The 17,017-nt window shown below is 39.5% G+C and overlaps 1 protein-coding gene across 1 annotated transcript in view; it reads left to right on the top strand.

Annotated features, from left to right (window-relative positions):
- LOC132978827 (carbohydrate sulfotransferase 1-like) overlaps positions 1-16,399 on the top strand; it is a 45,261-nt gene extending 28,862 nt beyond the window's left edge. Inside the window, exon 3 of the mRNA XM_061044153.1 lies at positions 16,350-16,399. Coding sequence (XP_060900136.1) covers positions 16,350-16,399 — 50 coding nt within the window. The remainder of the gene's footprint in view (positions 1-16,349) is intronic.
- The last annotated feature ends 618 nt before the right edge of the window (positions 16,400-17,017 follow it).

Genomic DNA, 17,017 nt, shown 5'->3' with positions numbered 1-17,017 from the left:
TCTTTAGCTTTTTCTTAAAGGTGCACATCGAAGGGAGTTTGGTAGTTCGTCCCACCATCAGAGGGCGACAGAGGAATACACTCTAGCTAGCGACTTAGGGCCCTGTTGTGAAGGTTAGATCAGACGCCTTTCATTGGCAGAGCGTAGTGGGCGGGAGGGAGTGTAGACCTGGATGAGAGAGTTTAGGTAAGGAGGAGCCGTTTTTTGTTTTTTTTACTGTTATGTAAGTGAGCAGCAGAGTTTTGAATTTAATGCGAGCAGTAACTGGGAGCCAGTGGAATTAGCAAAATGACATTAGTGAGTCGCAATAATAAATGCGTGATATCACAAGAGCCAGTACAAGGAGCTGTGTAGCATGTTCTGACAGGTAAGGTCTGATCTTCCTGATGTTGTAAAGGGCAAATCAACATATCCGGGCAATCGAAGCTACTTGAACCTTAAATGCTGGACGTTCATTAATCATGACACCTTGGTTCAGGGCAGACTTTGTGGCCATGAGTTTAGTTGTACCAAGCTGGATATTGATCTGTGGTTGCATAGAATGACTGGCAGGTATGACAAAGAGCTCAGTCTTTGAGAGGTATTGCCTAAAAATTGGTAATAGGACATTGGTATTCTGTTTATGCATTGTTTAGGTTTCCAAGAACAATACATTTCACATCATATTGTAAATCCGGATCTGCTTTAAAAATGTCCATTCTTGCAGGATGAACAGTTTAAGAGCCATTGTCTTTTTAGTCATATTTACATCCGCCTGACATTTCTTGAAATCTTCATATAATTTGGTGGGTTAGTATTTCTAACTGTCTTATCATTCTTTAGTGGAGTTATGAGTGAAGGTCCAGGTAGAGGGCGAAAGTCATGCAGAATTGTGAAATGCAGAGCACTTCTTAGTTAAGTAAATAACTACTTCTTGTAGTAACTATTTTCTTAGTTCCTTCCTAAAACTGTATTGTATTGTTTCAGTTATCATAAAGCTTTGCCATTTTCGCCAAAACACCAAATTTTTGGAGATAGAGCACAGCAAACCCTTAGAAATTTGTGTTAAACAGATTTTTTTCCTTTTTGGGGTTGTAAAATGTTGCCAGAAAAACATCCAGGAAAAACAAACATCAAATCCCTTTGCAAGAAACAATTTCCAATACAACTGTAACATCGCTTAAATGAAAGAACTGCACGCAAAATATTAACCAAGAAAACATGCTGCCCCATTTGACAGGCAAAAACTCTCTGAACTAGAGGGAAAAAAGACAGTGAATGACATAAATGACTCTTTTTACATGGGAAATCTAAAGTAAATGGAAGGAGCTTTGTGTCTCTAAGGCTCAGCAATCAGGATAATGTACATCAAGGTTCGGTACATTTGGTAACTTGGCACATGGTGCAAATAATTTGATCACATCAAACAAACTATTTATATGAGACCCAGAATGTTAGAGATCACAGTACAGATACCCAGTCAACACAGTCAGGGATCAGCACCCTGGACAGCAGTCAAGACATGAGGAAACCAGAAATACAAGTTAGACCTAAGATAATTGAATTCTTATTAAGACGCTCTGTAAATGAAACACTCAGCTACCCTATATTAATACATCAACTTGGGTGCATTGGATTGAAATAACATCATACCCTTCTGTCCCTTTAGTTTCTGTTTGGAGGCACTTCTGTTGCAGCACTTGATGGGCTTGGGTCTAGGTAAGCTCTTCTGTCACATCCAAAACAATTACACAATCATATGTGTGGATGCCCTTTCAGTGTATTTTCAGTTAAAGGGTAGATGTATCACACAGGACAAGACATCCTGAGTTGCAAATGTTTGTCGCTAACAGTTTCTTGTCTTAACTGTTTTAGCTTAAACCACTTTATCATTTGAGCAAAAAGACAAAAACAACATCACATTCAAATCCCGAAAAAGTCAAACGAACTTGGTTATTGTGTACTTTTTGGTGCCAATCATCTCCTGAAAAGAAAACCTGGAGTCTTAAATTAGCCCTGCTACAGCCCGGCTTCTCTTTTGCACATCCAGTCCAACAGCAGCTGAAGCTCACTAACTAACACAAGCAGCTCATACTCCCTTGGCCTGCTAACAAGCAGCCCTATCACTCCTTCCTTGTAAACCCCTGAAGCCCCCACCCATTAGTGGTGACCCTGCCGACAGAGCTCCCAGTGTTTTGAAGGACAGGAGGCAGAGGCCGGAGCCTCCCAGACCAAAGCCTGGATTAGTTACTAATCCTTGGAGGTATTTCTCTCTCGCCTCTGCCACCCCCTGCTTTTGAGGAATCTGAAGGCTGCGAGAATTGAACTTTCAAGGGAATGGAGAGGAACAGAGCGATGTAGGAGTCTGCGGAGGAAAGGATGAGAGCCAGAGTGGGTTGATGGAAAAAAAATATTGGAGCAAGAGAAGTGTAGTTCAAGCAGCTTTGTATTCAGAATGTTAGAAATGCCTCAACACCTTCTTCCTTCTAACTTATTTCACCAATAATGGTGAACTATTTCAGTATTGTGACATTTCAGCATGTTCCCAATCCTAAATCATCAATTAAGGGCAGCATGGTTAGTCAAAAATATCACACTGTAGGTGCCCCCTTAGTATCTTATTTGTATTTTGTTCCCTAAATTTTAAACTTTTATTCTCATTTTAAATAATGTCACTCTGTAAAAACCTACAGGATAGCTTCGCATGATATGCAGCTCGAGAAACTCCTTATACTGGGGTCCTTGAAAACCCTGATCTGGCTCTGTTCAGCCTCTGTCTGAAACTGTTCATTTCAGCAGCTATCACTTTCATTTGACCTCTTTAATGCCAACTTTCTTCTGATTGGCCAGTTCTCTGGAAGCTTTCCGATATGGGTGTGTCCTTGAACACTTGCCAGTGGAAGGGTTTGTTCTTCTGTGCTCAAAGCGGAGATACCAGAGTAAAGCGACAGCGGAGCCAGATGTCAGGTTCTGACCCGTCTTATTGGACTCCTGGATCAAGCAGTCTAGAGAGGCTGGATGACAAGTCTGCAAAATACACCAATTAACTCGTACCTCACAATATGAAACTTTGCCCAAGTTTTGTAGACATCAAACACTGTAACAATATATTTAAATACAAATCATCATTTAAGAAGATGAATACTTTTACTACGGTATATAATGTGGGATAGACACTTCAAGTTAGAGATCTGACAGCCCACTTATGGGACAATAGTGGTGCACCAGGTGTGTTCTTAACACGCTCAATTGGCATGGTGGTAGCCCAGTGGTTAGTGCGCGCGCTATATGTACGCAGGCTGGAGTCCTTCAAGTGGGAAAGCCCAGGTTCTTGTCTGACCTGAGGCTCCTTTCCCACATGTCATTTCTTACTCTCTCCCTCTCTCCCAGATGTCTACCTCTATCCACTGTCCTATCTCTAAACAAAGGCATAAAAAAAAAGAAAGCAAAATCCAATTTTTTCTCTTTAAATGTTTCTCAGGATCATCTTTCCAGATTTTCCTGTGATGTGAGGTATGTTAAGAGTGATCCAGTCTGCTCAGAAGAATGTTGTTGCCGCATCGTTTCAAGTCATAAACACATTCAATATTTATGACCGGAGGACAGTCAAGCTTGCACTCTATAGATTGCCAGGTGGAACGAAACGATAGCCAATTGGAAAGCATGCTGAACGAAGAAGAAAACACCGCAGCTGCCACAAATTCATTTTTACTCACCTCTAACTCACACTGAAACTTACAGACGATGCCGTCTCCATGACCTCCTCAACAGTTTTTTTTTTTTTCATTGTGAATATTCAGTAAAAGGTAGTAACAAATCGTAGTTTACTCCAAAGTCGCATGTGACTGCTGGAGATTTCCAGTATCAAGAGACAGGACTCGTGTGGTACTTAATTTAATCTGTTAAGAGTATGTAGTGGCGTTCTGATCATATCACCACTCTCCACAAACTATAGAAAGAAAACTGATAAATGGATCATTATTTGTCATCATGTGTGGGGTCTTTGACATTTTCAACACCTGTCAAGAAAATCTTTCAGAGTGGGCCAGACTTCATATGTTAGTTATAAAATAAATTCAGCAGTTAAGTGATATCTTTGCTCTATATAACCTTTTAAGATATAGGTAGGCTATATGAATCCCAGCATTGTTCAACCCAAAACATGATCTTTTCCGAAATGTAACAATAGGTTGTTTTTTTTGTTGTCTAAACTTTGCGAAGGGAATATGCTTGTCCATAATCAAAATTTAACTATTTAAAGTGCTAACCACGTCAATTAGTAGTATAATAAAAATATTTTCCTGCAAACTTTCCTTTTTAAAACTTGCACGAAACATTGCTTATTCATGACTTCCTTGACCTTGGTGCCCTGACCATGCCAAAATGGATTCTAGTAGATTACCCAGATAATCATACTTTAAAGCTTTGGGTTCCCAGACCAAGATGTTCATTTCACAAATTGGTGATAATCTGTTGAGGGTTCAATTATTTGCTTTCAAAAGGCTTCTTCTATTTTAAACGGAAGATGAATGTGCTGACGTCAAAGCCTGGGTGTTGAAGAGGCCTGTGGTGCCAGCTGGGATCAGTGATTCATCCCACATTCAGTATCCCCAGGCATCTGCATTGCATACATGTTTAGGTTTAATAGCCTACTTTACTTTGAATATAATGAACCTACGTACAAGTCAGAAATTATAATTTGCTCAAGTAACCGCATCTCCTTTAAAAGTTGTGTACATGCTAATGTATTTATGGGAACAAGGTCAGAGCCATGCATTCATGTAAAAATCCTTACAGTTCTTTGATCTTTAAATTGGGTAACAGACCAATTGTATGGTGAATGTACATCACATTATACCAGCATGTCAGCGCTTTAAACACCCTTAAAAGACAAGCACACGCTTTTTCATTATCCTGTCTATGAGCTTCACATGAGCCGTGATTGACAGCATTTGATGAGGGCACAATAATGACAATCATCATCACATAACCGTCTCACTAATTACTGTGTCATAATCACCGCCATCAAGGAATTCATAGCCGGGTCCTCATTTGCAGAGGGAGAAATATTCATGCTGCTCTGGTGGAAGTTGAGCAGCCTGAATTTTAAAATGATTACACACTAAAAAATCTCTGGGGGGGGAAGTGCAAAGGAGGAGCAGCTCCAATCAGTAATTCCGTTTTTGGCTTCATCTTAGTGTAGTCTTGGATAAAAATGGAGCATACAGTAGAGTCGAAGATTATTTGTGAGTAGACAATGTGATTTGGACAGTAGTAATCTGCACATGTACTATGTTGGGTCAAATTAAATAAAAACACATGAAATGGATTTCAGTCCTGCAGATGTCAGAAAGACTCAAGTTGTTTATTTATTTGGGGGTCTCTCCTTTTTTTCTCCCATTCCCCTGTTTCCCCAGTAGAGCAGATTGGATTACTGAGCAAAAGGCAGGAGAATTAGTGTTGGATCGCTGCGTCGCATATGCGCCCCAAGGAGAGACGGTCTTGAAGAAAGGTTGTGTGAAGGAGAGAGAGCGATAGAGAGAGAGAGAGAGACAGAGGGAGAGAGAGCAAGCAGATGGTTGAGTTACTCAGTGTTCAAACATCCCTGGGCAGAAATGGGGTGCACATTGTTGACTCTTTGCTTGTAATAACTGCAGTCACATCTCTTACAGCCATATTTCATGCATTAGTGGGTGGGTGATGTATAATAGGCTGCTCGGTGTGACTCCAGATCTGCAGTGATGGTGTAGATCCAAATGAGGATGATGAGCTAAGTCTTATGCTATGCAGAGAATATTCTCTGTACTACATGTTTAAAGAAAGCATGAACCCGGGGCTATGTAAGGTGATTTCATGCAATGGAAAAGTTGTAGAAGAGGAGCAGCAAGGCGGTAGTTCAATTCAGCAGATGACTGTGCACTATATGACTATGTAGGCATGTTCACTTGTGGAGCTCTCTGATCATTTATTGGACTGTATCTAACAGTACCAGGCTAAATATACTTTAGGTAATGCATTCATCATTACAGTGTGGGCTGAAACATTGTTCTCCAAGGTGGGCACATTAGATAGAGTGGTGATGCTAACACATATTTGAAAATGTTTTGTATTTGTATGTCTGAGAGATATAGCATCTCAATCATTTTAACTTAGGAAACAATCTATTTTACTTAACCCTTGTATTATGTTCACTTTCTGGACCCTTTGGTACTGCACTGGTCAAATTGACCCTGGACATTATTGGGGTTTTAAAACCACTACAGAAATACATTTTAAAAAATGCAGCAAAATCCTTTGCATAAAATCGTCTTCATCTCAATTCCAAACAATATAGATAACATTTGTGATAAAGTTTTCCGATTGCTAGATCACATTCAACAATGAAATTGTCATCCGTTTTTTAATGATGACATGATATCATGAACATGAGTCACAGCCATTTGTGTGGATACTGGTACCATTCTCATTATGTTAGCAGCTGAGTGTTGGGTTGGGGGGGAGGGTCAGAGTTCAGTTATTGGAGATGACAACCATTCAATCTGTTTATTCTTGGACATATAGGTGTGTTGTGGGGTTCTACCACCTGCTGGCCTGGAATCTCTTACTACAGCTGGCTGTAGAGCTCCTCCAGCAGCTGTCTGTGGGTCTCCTTCATTGGCTGGCTTGTGGGTTCTTCCAGTGGCTAGCTGTGGGGTCTTCATACAGTTGGCTTTGGGGCTCATTCCACAGTGTTAGGGTTATTGTCATTATTTGAGCTGAGCCCCTCAATTCCTGTTGGGAAAATATTAATGCTATAAGTATCAAATTTTAGACAATATTGTACTCCCAACAACACACATTTGTTGAAGGTCCTTTCGTTTTTTCACATCAGTGTCCCCTGTTACAATGCTCCCAAGAGTCAAGAAAGAATGCTTTCATAGTTTGGAAACTTCAGATTAGCCTTCTGACCTTAACCCCATCCAACACTGTTAGATGTTGATTGAAAAGCAATCGTCCAGCATCTTTGGCTGACCTTTAGCGCTTCTGAAATACTGAAAGCAAATTCTTGCAGGCTTGTTGCAGTATTTGAAATCTTGTTTACAGTGCAATTTTTTTAGTAGCAATTAATAAATGCCCATAGTCTTGGACTGAGATGTAAAACACATATTGGTGTAATATTATGGGGTCCGCATATTTATAGCCATTTACTGTATATTCTGCTGCTGCAATGTCATTGCTTTTCCTTTTGGCCAGATAACACTTTGCTACCAGCACTTTTCTGGCTCACAGCCCTTTCCTCATCTGATTAATGCCTCCCCACTTAGACCTCTCCTCTTTCTGCACTTGCTCTCTGCTTCCACTGCTATTATTAATAGTGGGAGCAGAGAGGACACTTGTTGTGGCACAGAGATTAGGCAGCTTGCAGTGACCCAGTGTGACCCTGAGTTGCCCTGACACTACGCTATACACAGACTTTTCTTATAATAATGTTTTCTTAAACAGAAAAGTAAAGTTTAATTCATTAATTACAATTATCAGAGCAAAAATCTCTGAACCAACCAACACTCACCAGCATTTTGTGGTTGTAGCTCTGAGGTACAACTCTTTGACCTTTGGACTATCCTGAAACCCAATGCTCATTAATGTGGTCTTTGTACCTTCCTTCTAAGGACATGTCCTTAAGGTTCAAATATACCCCTCTCCCTCCACCCTATTTACCCATAACAAGGGGCCTCTTTGGTAACCCTTTTGAAAAGGAACATTTGAGGTCAGGGTCTAAAAGGAGCTCCAATGTAAGTAATATGACAAAACTAGACCACATCACCTCACTCCTATTGAATTGGGTTTAGTGTCCTTGGCTAGAACCTTAAATGATAACCATAGAAGTAGCAGAGAAAGGAAAAAGTTAAGGTAGATTTCTCCTCAGTATCCAAACTTGTCAAAACAGCAGCTTGTTCAGTGGCCAAACGCATTAGAAAAATGCTGTTGAAGTTATTGCTTTAGTGTCAATTCTGGACACCAAACTTCGGCTTGATGTAAAATTGAAACTGGAGTAATACAAGGAGCAAAGAGTCAGCTTAGGGTGGCAGTTTTACGGTGATGGATTGGCCAAACTACCACAGGACTTGTATCCTTGAGACCAGGGTTAGAGTAATCAAATACCATTTTAGTTTCATACATAGCGCAGGTTCATTAGTTATTTCACATACTGTGCATTTATTATGTAGTTATCTAACTAGCTCAAACTGTGTCTTTTAAATGTTTTCTTAATTTGACCAAGTCATTTTGGTGAAAGTCAAAACTTAGTTGTTGGGGTTCCTCAACAACCCAACATGGAAAGTTTCTTAACGTAAACCATGCTAATGATTTGAACATTTAAAATATTTAATATTTAGACCAGATATTGTTCAATTATTACCAGTCCTTCCAGATTTTGCTCCTTTTATAACCTTTTCCTTGACTGTTTTTTCTCAGTTGTTGCCTTTGAAACTCTTACCAGATGTTTCATATTAATACAACTGACTTGACTGCAAAGCGCTGCATGGGGCCAAACTGAAACAAGCATTCATATATGATATTCTACAATTCACTTAGCGGATGCTTTTATCCAAAGCGACGTACATTAGAGTGCAAGTACAACACTAATCCATTCATACACCGCCACTGAAGCAGCTGGTGTGTCTTGCCCAAGCATACATTTCTCAGCTGGAGATCGAACCCTTGACCTTCCGTTTGAGAGGCGACATCTCTACCAACTGAGCCACAGCCGCCATTACCTTGATTATATTTATAATCTTAAGATTTGGGCTGTAGTCCAAGCTACTGTTTTTAATGAGATGGATAATTAAAATTTCACAATAGGAATTTAGTGCCCAAATGTCAAATGTCAGTGGATATTTAGATATATAAACTGCTGGGAACAAAGGACGTCTGTAAGAACTGTACGAACAATGGAGAACATTTCACATTGAATAGACAAGACCTCAGCTACAGCATGTACAGTATATGTCTAAGTGGCTATATAATGAGAAATGATCTTCTTCTAATTAAATCGTCATCTCTTTGAATGTTATTAAATTGCACTGAATAGATAAAGAAATGGATAAGAGTTATTGTCTGAGAAATTCTTAACTTTTGCTACAAATTAGAGGAGATTTGAGGACTTACAGTTTGTCTCCTCAGCTGGTAACTACAGACTTGATTCTACAACATGGAACAATTGTTAGCAACAACAGCTGGCTCTTGCATACACATGGCAGACTGATGAGTTTAGTAATGCATGGCAGCACTGCATACAGATAAAAATGTTGGCAGGGACAAGACGGCCGGACATGAATATTGCAGTTATTAATGCTGATTTCTGGCATGCAGGAATCAAAATAATTGAAAAGTTTTAATAAGGAGCCAAAACCCTTATACTGTATTCAATCACCCAAACCAATTACATTAATTACTTTATTGTGGAAAAATTACAACAATTAAAAATCGAATTCTCACATTATTGAGTGGTAATTAGACGTATTCACCAGACAGAACATCTTAAATAATAATGTATCTTAGTAGTTACAGTAGCATATTGCATTCATATTGGATTTAGAAAAAACCCTCTTAATTAACAAGATACAGGTACCTCAAAATCCCAACTGGAGATCTCATTTAGGTCAAGTAAAGTAGCAAACATTTAGTTTAACCCAGTTTTGTTCTCGTTTTGGTTTGACACATGGGAAGACGTGTATTTAGGTAAAATAGATGACACTGGTATAAGTTTTGAGACTCTGCACAGGCAACTTAGATCTTTGCAGCTCAGATGCAAACTCTGTCGCTACCTGCCAGGATAATCTCAGTTGATAAGACATGCTTCACTGATATAAAGTGATGCATCTGAAATGCATTCAGGCTGGCTTTACAATAAGGCAATAGCTGAAAATACTGGATCCCCACAGAGTGCAACATAGGCGCAGCTGCAGTGCGGAGAAACCCAAGCACCTCGTGACTCCTAATTCTGTTATTTTATTCTTTATGAAAATGTAACTTGAAATCTTCAGGTACTTTTCTCATTAATTAAGAAAGACAGAGCAGATATGTGATTTAAAGGAAAAGATAGCAACAAGAAATGTGTCTTTTCTTCCCTCTTCGTGCATTTTCAGTGTGCTTGCCTGGACTTGCACATATCAGTAATATGTAGGTGGATACAGCAGCAGAGGCCAAGATGAAAATGGTGAGAGTGGGTTTCAAAGAGAGGAATGGTGATAGAGAGTCACACCTGTGCTAAAAACACATCATGTGGTACCTGCAATACAGTGAAGGCTGCTGTCAGAGAAGGGACTGGCAGCCCTCTTTTAAAAAGAGGAGTTCTGCCTTTATGATTGTTCAGCGTGGGTGCAAAATGACTTTTTTACACAGAGCAGTGCACGGTCTGAGGGACTGACTCCAAATCCTGCCATTGATGTACCGCGTTAAACGATTGAAAATGTTCCTCCTTTGAAGAAACCTGCCTGAAAGTCGATGCAGTCAAACTGAAATGTACCCAGGAGTGACAGGTACTGGATTCTAGACTGACACGTTAGTCCAAGTAGAATGAGCATATTTTTAAAACACTGACAATGACTACATTTACCTTTTTTCTTAAATAATAGACTGTCAATCGTATGGGACTTTTATTGCCTGTCTAAATCGTGTTTGGACTGGCTCATAACTCTTGTACTCTTTCAGTTCAGTTTTGTTTCGTCTGGTGAGAGCATTGATATGTAAGTTAGTCGCTGTCTCTGTCCCAGTGTGGTAGTTTGTCAGGGATGAGAGCACAATCATACTCACTGTCGGAAATAGCCCAAAAATGAAAACTTGAGTGGAGCAAGAACATATTTTGACAGCAGTCTCTCAAGCTTGGACAATTTTACAAGGAAAGAAAAGCCATAACCGACTGCGATACAAGTTTATGACTCAGTATGAATCATAATACATTGTGTACTATGATTTTGAATTCTTGCAATTAACAGTGTACTTATTTTCTAAGGATAATATGTAGAACGACAGTGTCCTTACACCACTATGAAGATTTACCATTCAGAATTGGTACAACTCAACATGACCACTTCACATTAATGATCATGTGATTATTCGTGTGACATTTACAAGGAACACGGTGGTCATACAGTCAGATTGTTTCCGAAAAGGTCAGAATCAAAAAGAGTTAATTACCTCTACTGTAGCTTTACGTTCCTCTCTAGCTGGAATTTTAGAAGCCCAAGAAAGGTGAAAGAAAGAAAATGCAAGACACATGAAATATTTTCATGCAGACATGCTGAGGACGACAAACTGACAACTCCTACTACTAAAAATCAGGTATATTGCAAATCCACAGTAAATGACCATCAGTAGCGTTATTAATGCCTGAGGGGAAACTCTGTTTTTACACTCTTACACACTGTTATTGAGAGACATGCTCCCCACACACCAAATTACATACATGCACAAACAGGACCTGTGGACATGCATTAGTGGAGAGATGTCAGAGTGGGGCTGCTACACACTGCTATGCAGGGAGCTGTTGGGGGGGTTGGTGCCTTGCTCAAGGGCACACTGGCAGTACTCAGGAAATGACCTGGCACCTCTCGAGCAACCAGACCACTTCCATGTTTTGGTCTGTAGCGGGACTTGAACCCGTGACCCCCCAGTTTCCAACCCAAGTCCCTACAGACTGACCATTGACCATACAGTTTGTGACCATTGAAGTTTATATTCAACAATGATATGGTACGAAGAAGTTAACATTGAGAGAGAGTTCAAGTTAAGATCATGATTGGCTTGAATATAATGATTAGAATAAAACGATCATGGTTCTGGTTAGAAGAATAATGATGTTGTGTTATGTATTCAACCTCAAATAAATTACGCTACAAATCAAAATAACTCAATTCAACTAAATTACCATAAGGGGCAGAAATGTTGGTCTCCTTGTCTTGTTTTTCAACCCACCAACACCTGACCTCCTCCCTTTACAGCACGTTCTTACTTAAAGTCAATTAGCATCGCTTGGTCACTGGCCACTGTCCTTATTGTTTTCACCTGGGTCTAATTATTTTCACCTGTGCCTAATTACCCACAGTGTTATAAAGTCTTCCCCTTTTTCTTTTCTAGTTCATTTCTCAAATCCTGCTTTTGGTGTTTCTTGTGGTTTCAGGGTTAGAAGGACATTGTTGGTTATTTTGCTCAGGATATTTCGTACCCTGCTAGCATTGAACTCAAATAATTAATTCTCTTGTTTTTCCTTTTTTTGTTTGTTGCTGCATTTATCTTTTGAGTCCTCTTCCTTTTTTTTGTTGATACTAAACAAGACTTTCCTGTGATTTGTTGACATATTCCCAAACTGCCAACCCAAGTGGCATGAGTTCAGTTCCCACCAGAAACAGAAGCTATAAAGCAGCAGCAGCTAGAACTGTACGTGGAGGGTGGCCAATGTTGTCATATTATAACTGGTTTGGCCAACTGCTACTTGTAGTTATTGGAGAAAGAATGAGCTGCCGAACTAAGACTTTGACTCTCATTTGAATTGAATGACAAAAAGTTTTTTTTAATTGAATTGAATGCTGCGTTACCGTTGTTCCTTTTTGCTCACAACATAACTTCTAGGACCAGTAAACTGTCTGAATCCACCCATAAATGTAAAAATGGTTCTACACACTTTATCGTTGTATTTCTTGTTAAGAAAGTCTGATAGATGTAGTTATGTAATGTCAAAATTATTTTTTTCACAAACTCTCTATAACAACACAACAGTAAAAGCTTATTTGTATGAGAACACTAGTACCTCCAAAGATGTAACTTTATCAAACTACTTTCTGTAGATACGTGAATTTACCTAGCAGCTAAGCTCACTTAACAACAATAATACCTTAACGTCCACTTACTCAAATCCCTTTTGGGGAAATTAATTACATTCATTGACATTATTAGTAATTGGTTACATTAATCATCACATTCCTTTCTGTAACTACCAGCACCACCCAGTGTGTCTCCCAACAACTCCAAAGCCTCTCCCAACCCATGTCTCATCTTCTGTGCTGAAATAAAAAATGGGAAATTCAGATTTAACACACAGAAAGCCTGAAGACTGAAGGTGTTGTTGGCTGATTAATAATAGATGGTGACATTAAGCAGAACTGGTGGATTCAAGCTTCAGGGTTAATCAGAAAAGACTGAATATTGAACATCACCATAGTGCTAGCTAACCACGTAGTGATTCAACAAACACGAAAAACGAGTTACTGAAATTGTCCTGTGAGGACTTGCCTCCTCCTTACACCTCCTTCCCCAAGCTAACACATCCCAGTCTAGTGTCTTCACTCCACACACAGACAGAAAATGGATGTCAACGCTCCAAAAAAAGCAGCATATAGGAAAACCTCAACAGATGTCAAAGTAAGGGAGCATTTAGAAACATTAGGATTCGTTAATGTGATCGATAAGTTGAATCATAATCAATGGTACCTCTTGTTCAAATGCCTAAATTACTTTTAGAGTAACATATTTCTCATTAATGCATGACTGCCAAACCCTTAATTTGGATCATGCCACGGCAAACATCATATTTTGTTAGGTTAAGTGTGAAGACTTGTTTGATGGCGTGTTTGAATGTTGCAGAGATTAATTCCCCTGAGTGTTTCGTTGCCACCAGCAAACACAGTGTTACAGTCACTGCTTGGCCTTGCGGCTGTTGTGTGGTGATGAGAATTCTTCAAAGCCACTGATTCTTATTTAGTGGCTATCCTGCAGAATGTATCACTTCCCTAATCTCATTTAATATCCCGAACCACAACCCTGCTCCAACCCTCAGCCTTTGCAGAACTTTATTTGCCTTACCTCCTGGGCAGCCTCATGGGCATCCTCCTAAAGCCTCTCTCCAGCTTGGGAAGCAAAGATACAGATTTCAGTTTCACTCTATTTGAATCGCTAAAGATCCCAGCTTTGAGGATCCAATATGAGCAAATAAGTTAAAACCCTTTCTTTTGAAAATATACAGATAGGTATATGAGAAAATCAGGACATATTTTAAATGTAAGGAAATGGGCAAATTATTGGACCAATATACATCACATCACAAATTATGAGGCTCAGGCAGCGTGACAGAATGGTGTGAAGGTCAGGATGGTGAATGGGTATGTGACCCATTAGATGCAGGAGAACAGGGTAAATATGTCATATCAGATGGATAGAGGGAGATCTAGATGGAAAAATAATGAGGTCCATGTTCATCAATGAATGTATGTGCTGCTATTTTTTGAACTGTATTATCAGTGTCTTATAGCCTGTTGCTTATGTTGCACTCTGCTGTACACTGAACCTGTACTGAGCCACATATGGAACCTTAACATCTCAAAAGTTAGGGATACCTAATCCCACTGCACAGATTTTGTTGAGCTGTTGTTGTGGTTTTACATTACCTGCTGCAGAAACCACATCACTCTTGTCTATTTTTGTGTGGACATTTTTTTTTTTTTTTACGACATCCACACAACTCATTCAACATAAGTGACCCGGACCGACACAAAGTGCCAGGTGCTGCTGTCAACAGACTCACCTGTTGTTGTGGATGGCTGCAGGCAAGCTTTAGGCATTAAGTGGCACATCAAACTGTTTGGACACCGATGACCATCTCTCAGCTCCACAGCTCAAATTGTGCTGGATGTAAACATTTTTTTTCCACGTAATGTAACAGCAACAGCTTATTTCCAGAGTCACAACTTTGCTCAAATGTGTTCATCCATGCTGTTGCACATCAATCATAGAAACAGCAGGGTTACAAGGAGCTCAGAGATACTGGAATAGAGACATTTTATAGAAAGGACGGGTACTCCTGCCTTCTCTTGATGCTGAAATATTACACACTGCTGATACAGTATTAAGAATACAATAGGAGTAGACCAGACATTTCAAGATTAATTAAAACAAACTTAGACATTTCATAAACCTTTAAGGCTTACTCTGTGATTTTTTTTTGAGCAGATGTCCAGATCAAAACAAATGCTCTCTCCCAAGCGCTCCCCTTCTGTCTCCACACTCTCCTCGCCTCTTCAGTCCTGTTTCACTAGCACGGACAATGACAGCAGCAGAAGAGCGCCGGTGTGTCAAAGTCGATTTGGTTGTTATGTTTCTCTTTTTAGGCCATAGAAAGTATTTGATTTGGTTTGGAAAGTTTGTTGGTCCCCTTTAGTCGTATTTTGCGACAACACTCCGTTTTAATGTACCTAGACACAGCTTCTCTGAGTTTGCAGGCTATTGACTTTTGCCCAACGTGGTGGCAGGAGGAACGGTTGGACAGGGAGGGGTTCATTAAAGGAAATCAAGAAACATAAATATGCTAAAGAAAGCTCCGACCGCTCCATGTGAACACATATCCGAGAACTCTCTTTTTAGTAGGTCTTTATCCCGCAGCATATTTACATATATTTGATTTTTGCCAAGTTAATATTCAGAATGTTGCATATTATGCATTTAAGTGCATTTAAAGCCCTATACAGACTGCCCTTTAAAGATTCGATATTCACACCTCTGAAGTCATGCCTTCATTGTGGATGTCACAAAGGGCATAATGGGGGATAAAGTAAATCCCCCCTCTGCACCGCCATTGGAGGAAGTAACTACGGTGATCGAATGATGTTTTGTCTGTTTTGTGGAAGCCACCTGAGACAGTTAATGTACAGTATTACCGTCAAAACAAATAAATTGACCACTCAATCGACCAGCTTTTGGCACATTCTATTTTCTGCAAGATTCGGTTGTTTCTAAATTGGTTTGGGGACTGGCAAATTTGTTCTGCCTATTGCAAGTGCTCAGTGCTTGTTAAAAAAAAAAGAGTTTTGCATCTTGTAAATGTTTTTTCAAAAAGGTTATCTTTAGTCCTTGGTAAAAGTGTTTTGCTTTTGTAACTTTGTTCTATAAAATCTAGAAATGATTTTCCAAAATGTATATTTGTCTCCAAACGTTTTTCACACTTGGTAATTTTTGTATTTTTGGTTTGCACTTCACAGCCACCGTAAGTAACGGAGGCTTTACTGTGGTGAGATGATCTCCAGAGTCACTGGGTGAGATCAGTGCTGTGTTAAACGTTACGCCCTAACATAATGTAAATTCCCAGACTTGGTCACCATTATTAAGCCGTTGTGGATTCAATATGAATGTGCAGAGATGTAATGACCGCAGAGGTTTTGCTACGGTGCTGTTGTGGAATCACATTCTGAAAAGGGCTTAAGATATTCACATTCTCCTAACCCTTGTTGTTGCTAAGGAAGTAATCTCAGTCTATGAAATATTATTTATGTTTAGCTATAGATTCCTTCCCATGATCCCTCATGAGGTCTGATGTTTCTTTGTGGTTTTTTTTTTGCTCTCAGGGTTGGAACAGAAGCTGAACAATGACTCATGGAGCAGGGAGGCACAGTGACGCTAAACCTCAGTTCGTCATAAATATTTGCTGCTTTCACCCGACCAACAAATAAAGTAGATGCTACGCTGCAAATGGTGTCCCTTCCACAGCCTTTAGATTATATTATCAAGAGGGAATTTTATATTGGCCGATGCGGATAAAAATACGGTTTGCTGGGATTTGAACCCTTTGTAGTTTGGTATTTTCATGTGCTTGACCTAATTGCATATTATTCCCAACATATTTTTTATTTTTCTGTGCACTCACTATGTTTGTTTTTCCACATTAAATCATTTACATAGAAGGCACTTCATCTCTCATTGAGTATTGGCTTTGATGTTGTGCTCGCCATGAATATAAATCAACCAAATCACTCAGTCACCCTCCCTCTCTCAACTTTCTATCGTTTCTTTATTCTGCATCTTTCATGGAAGATGAGGTGAAAGTCAAAGGAGATCAGGGACATAAATGTCTGACACTATAAAACTGCTGTGTGTGTGTGTGTGTGTGTGTGTGTGTGTGTGTGTGTGTGTGTAAAATCAGGTTCACTTCATTTAAAAATGATTACTTTTTGTGTAATGTCTGTTACCGTATAATGATTGTGATGATGTTAACATTGAGTCCTGTGAGACATTT

This window comes from Labrus mixtus, chromosome 1, assembly GCF_963584025.1.
Source record: "Labrus mixtus chromosome 1, fLabMix1.1, whole genome shotgun sequence".
Taxonomy (NCBI): domain Eukaryota; kingdom Metazoa; phylum Chordata; class Actinopteri; order Labriformes; family Labridae; genus Labrus; species Labrus mixtus.
The sequence above is the reverse complement of the archived record's forward strand: the minus strand, read 5'-3'. Positions and strand labels throughout refer to the sequence as shown.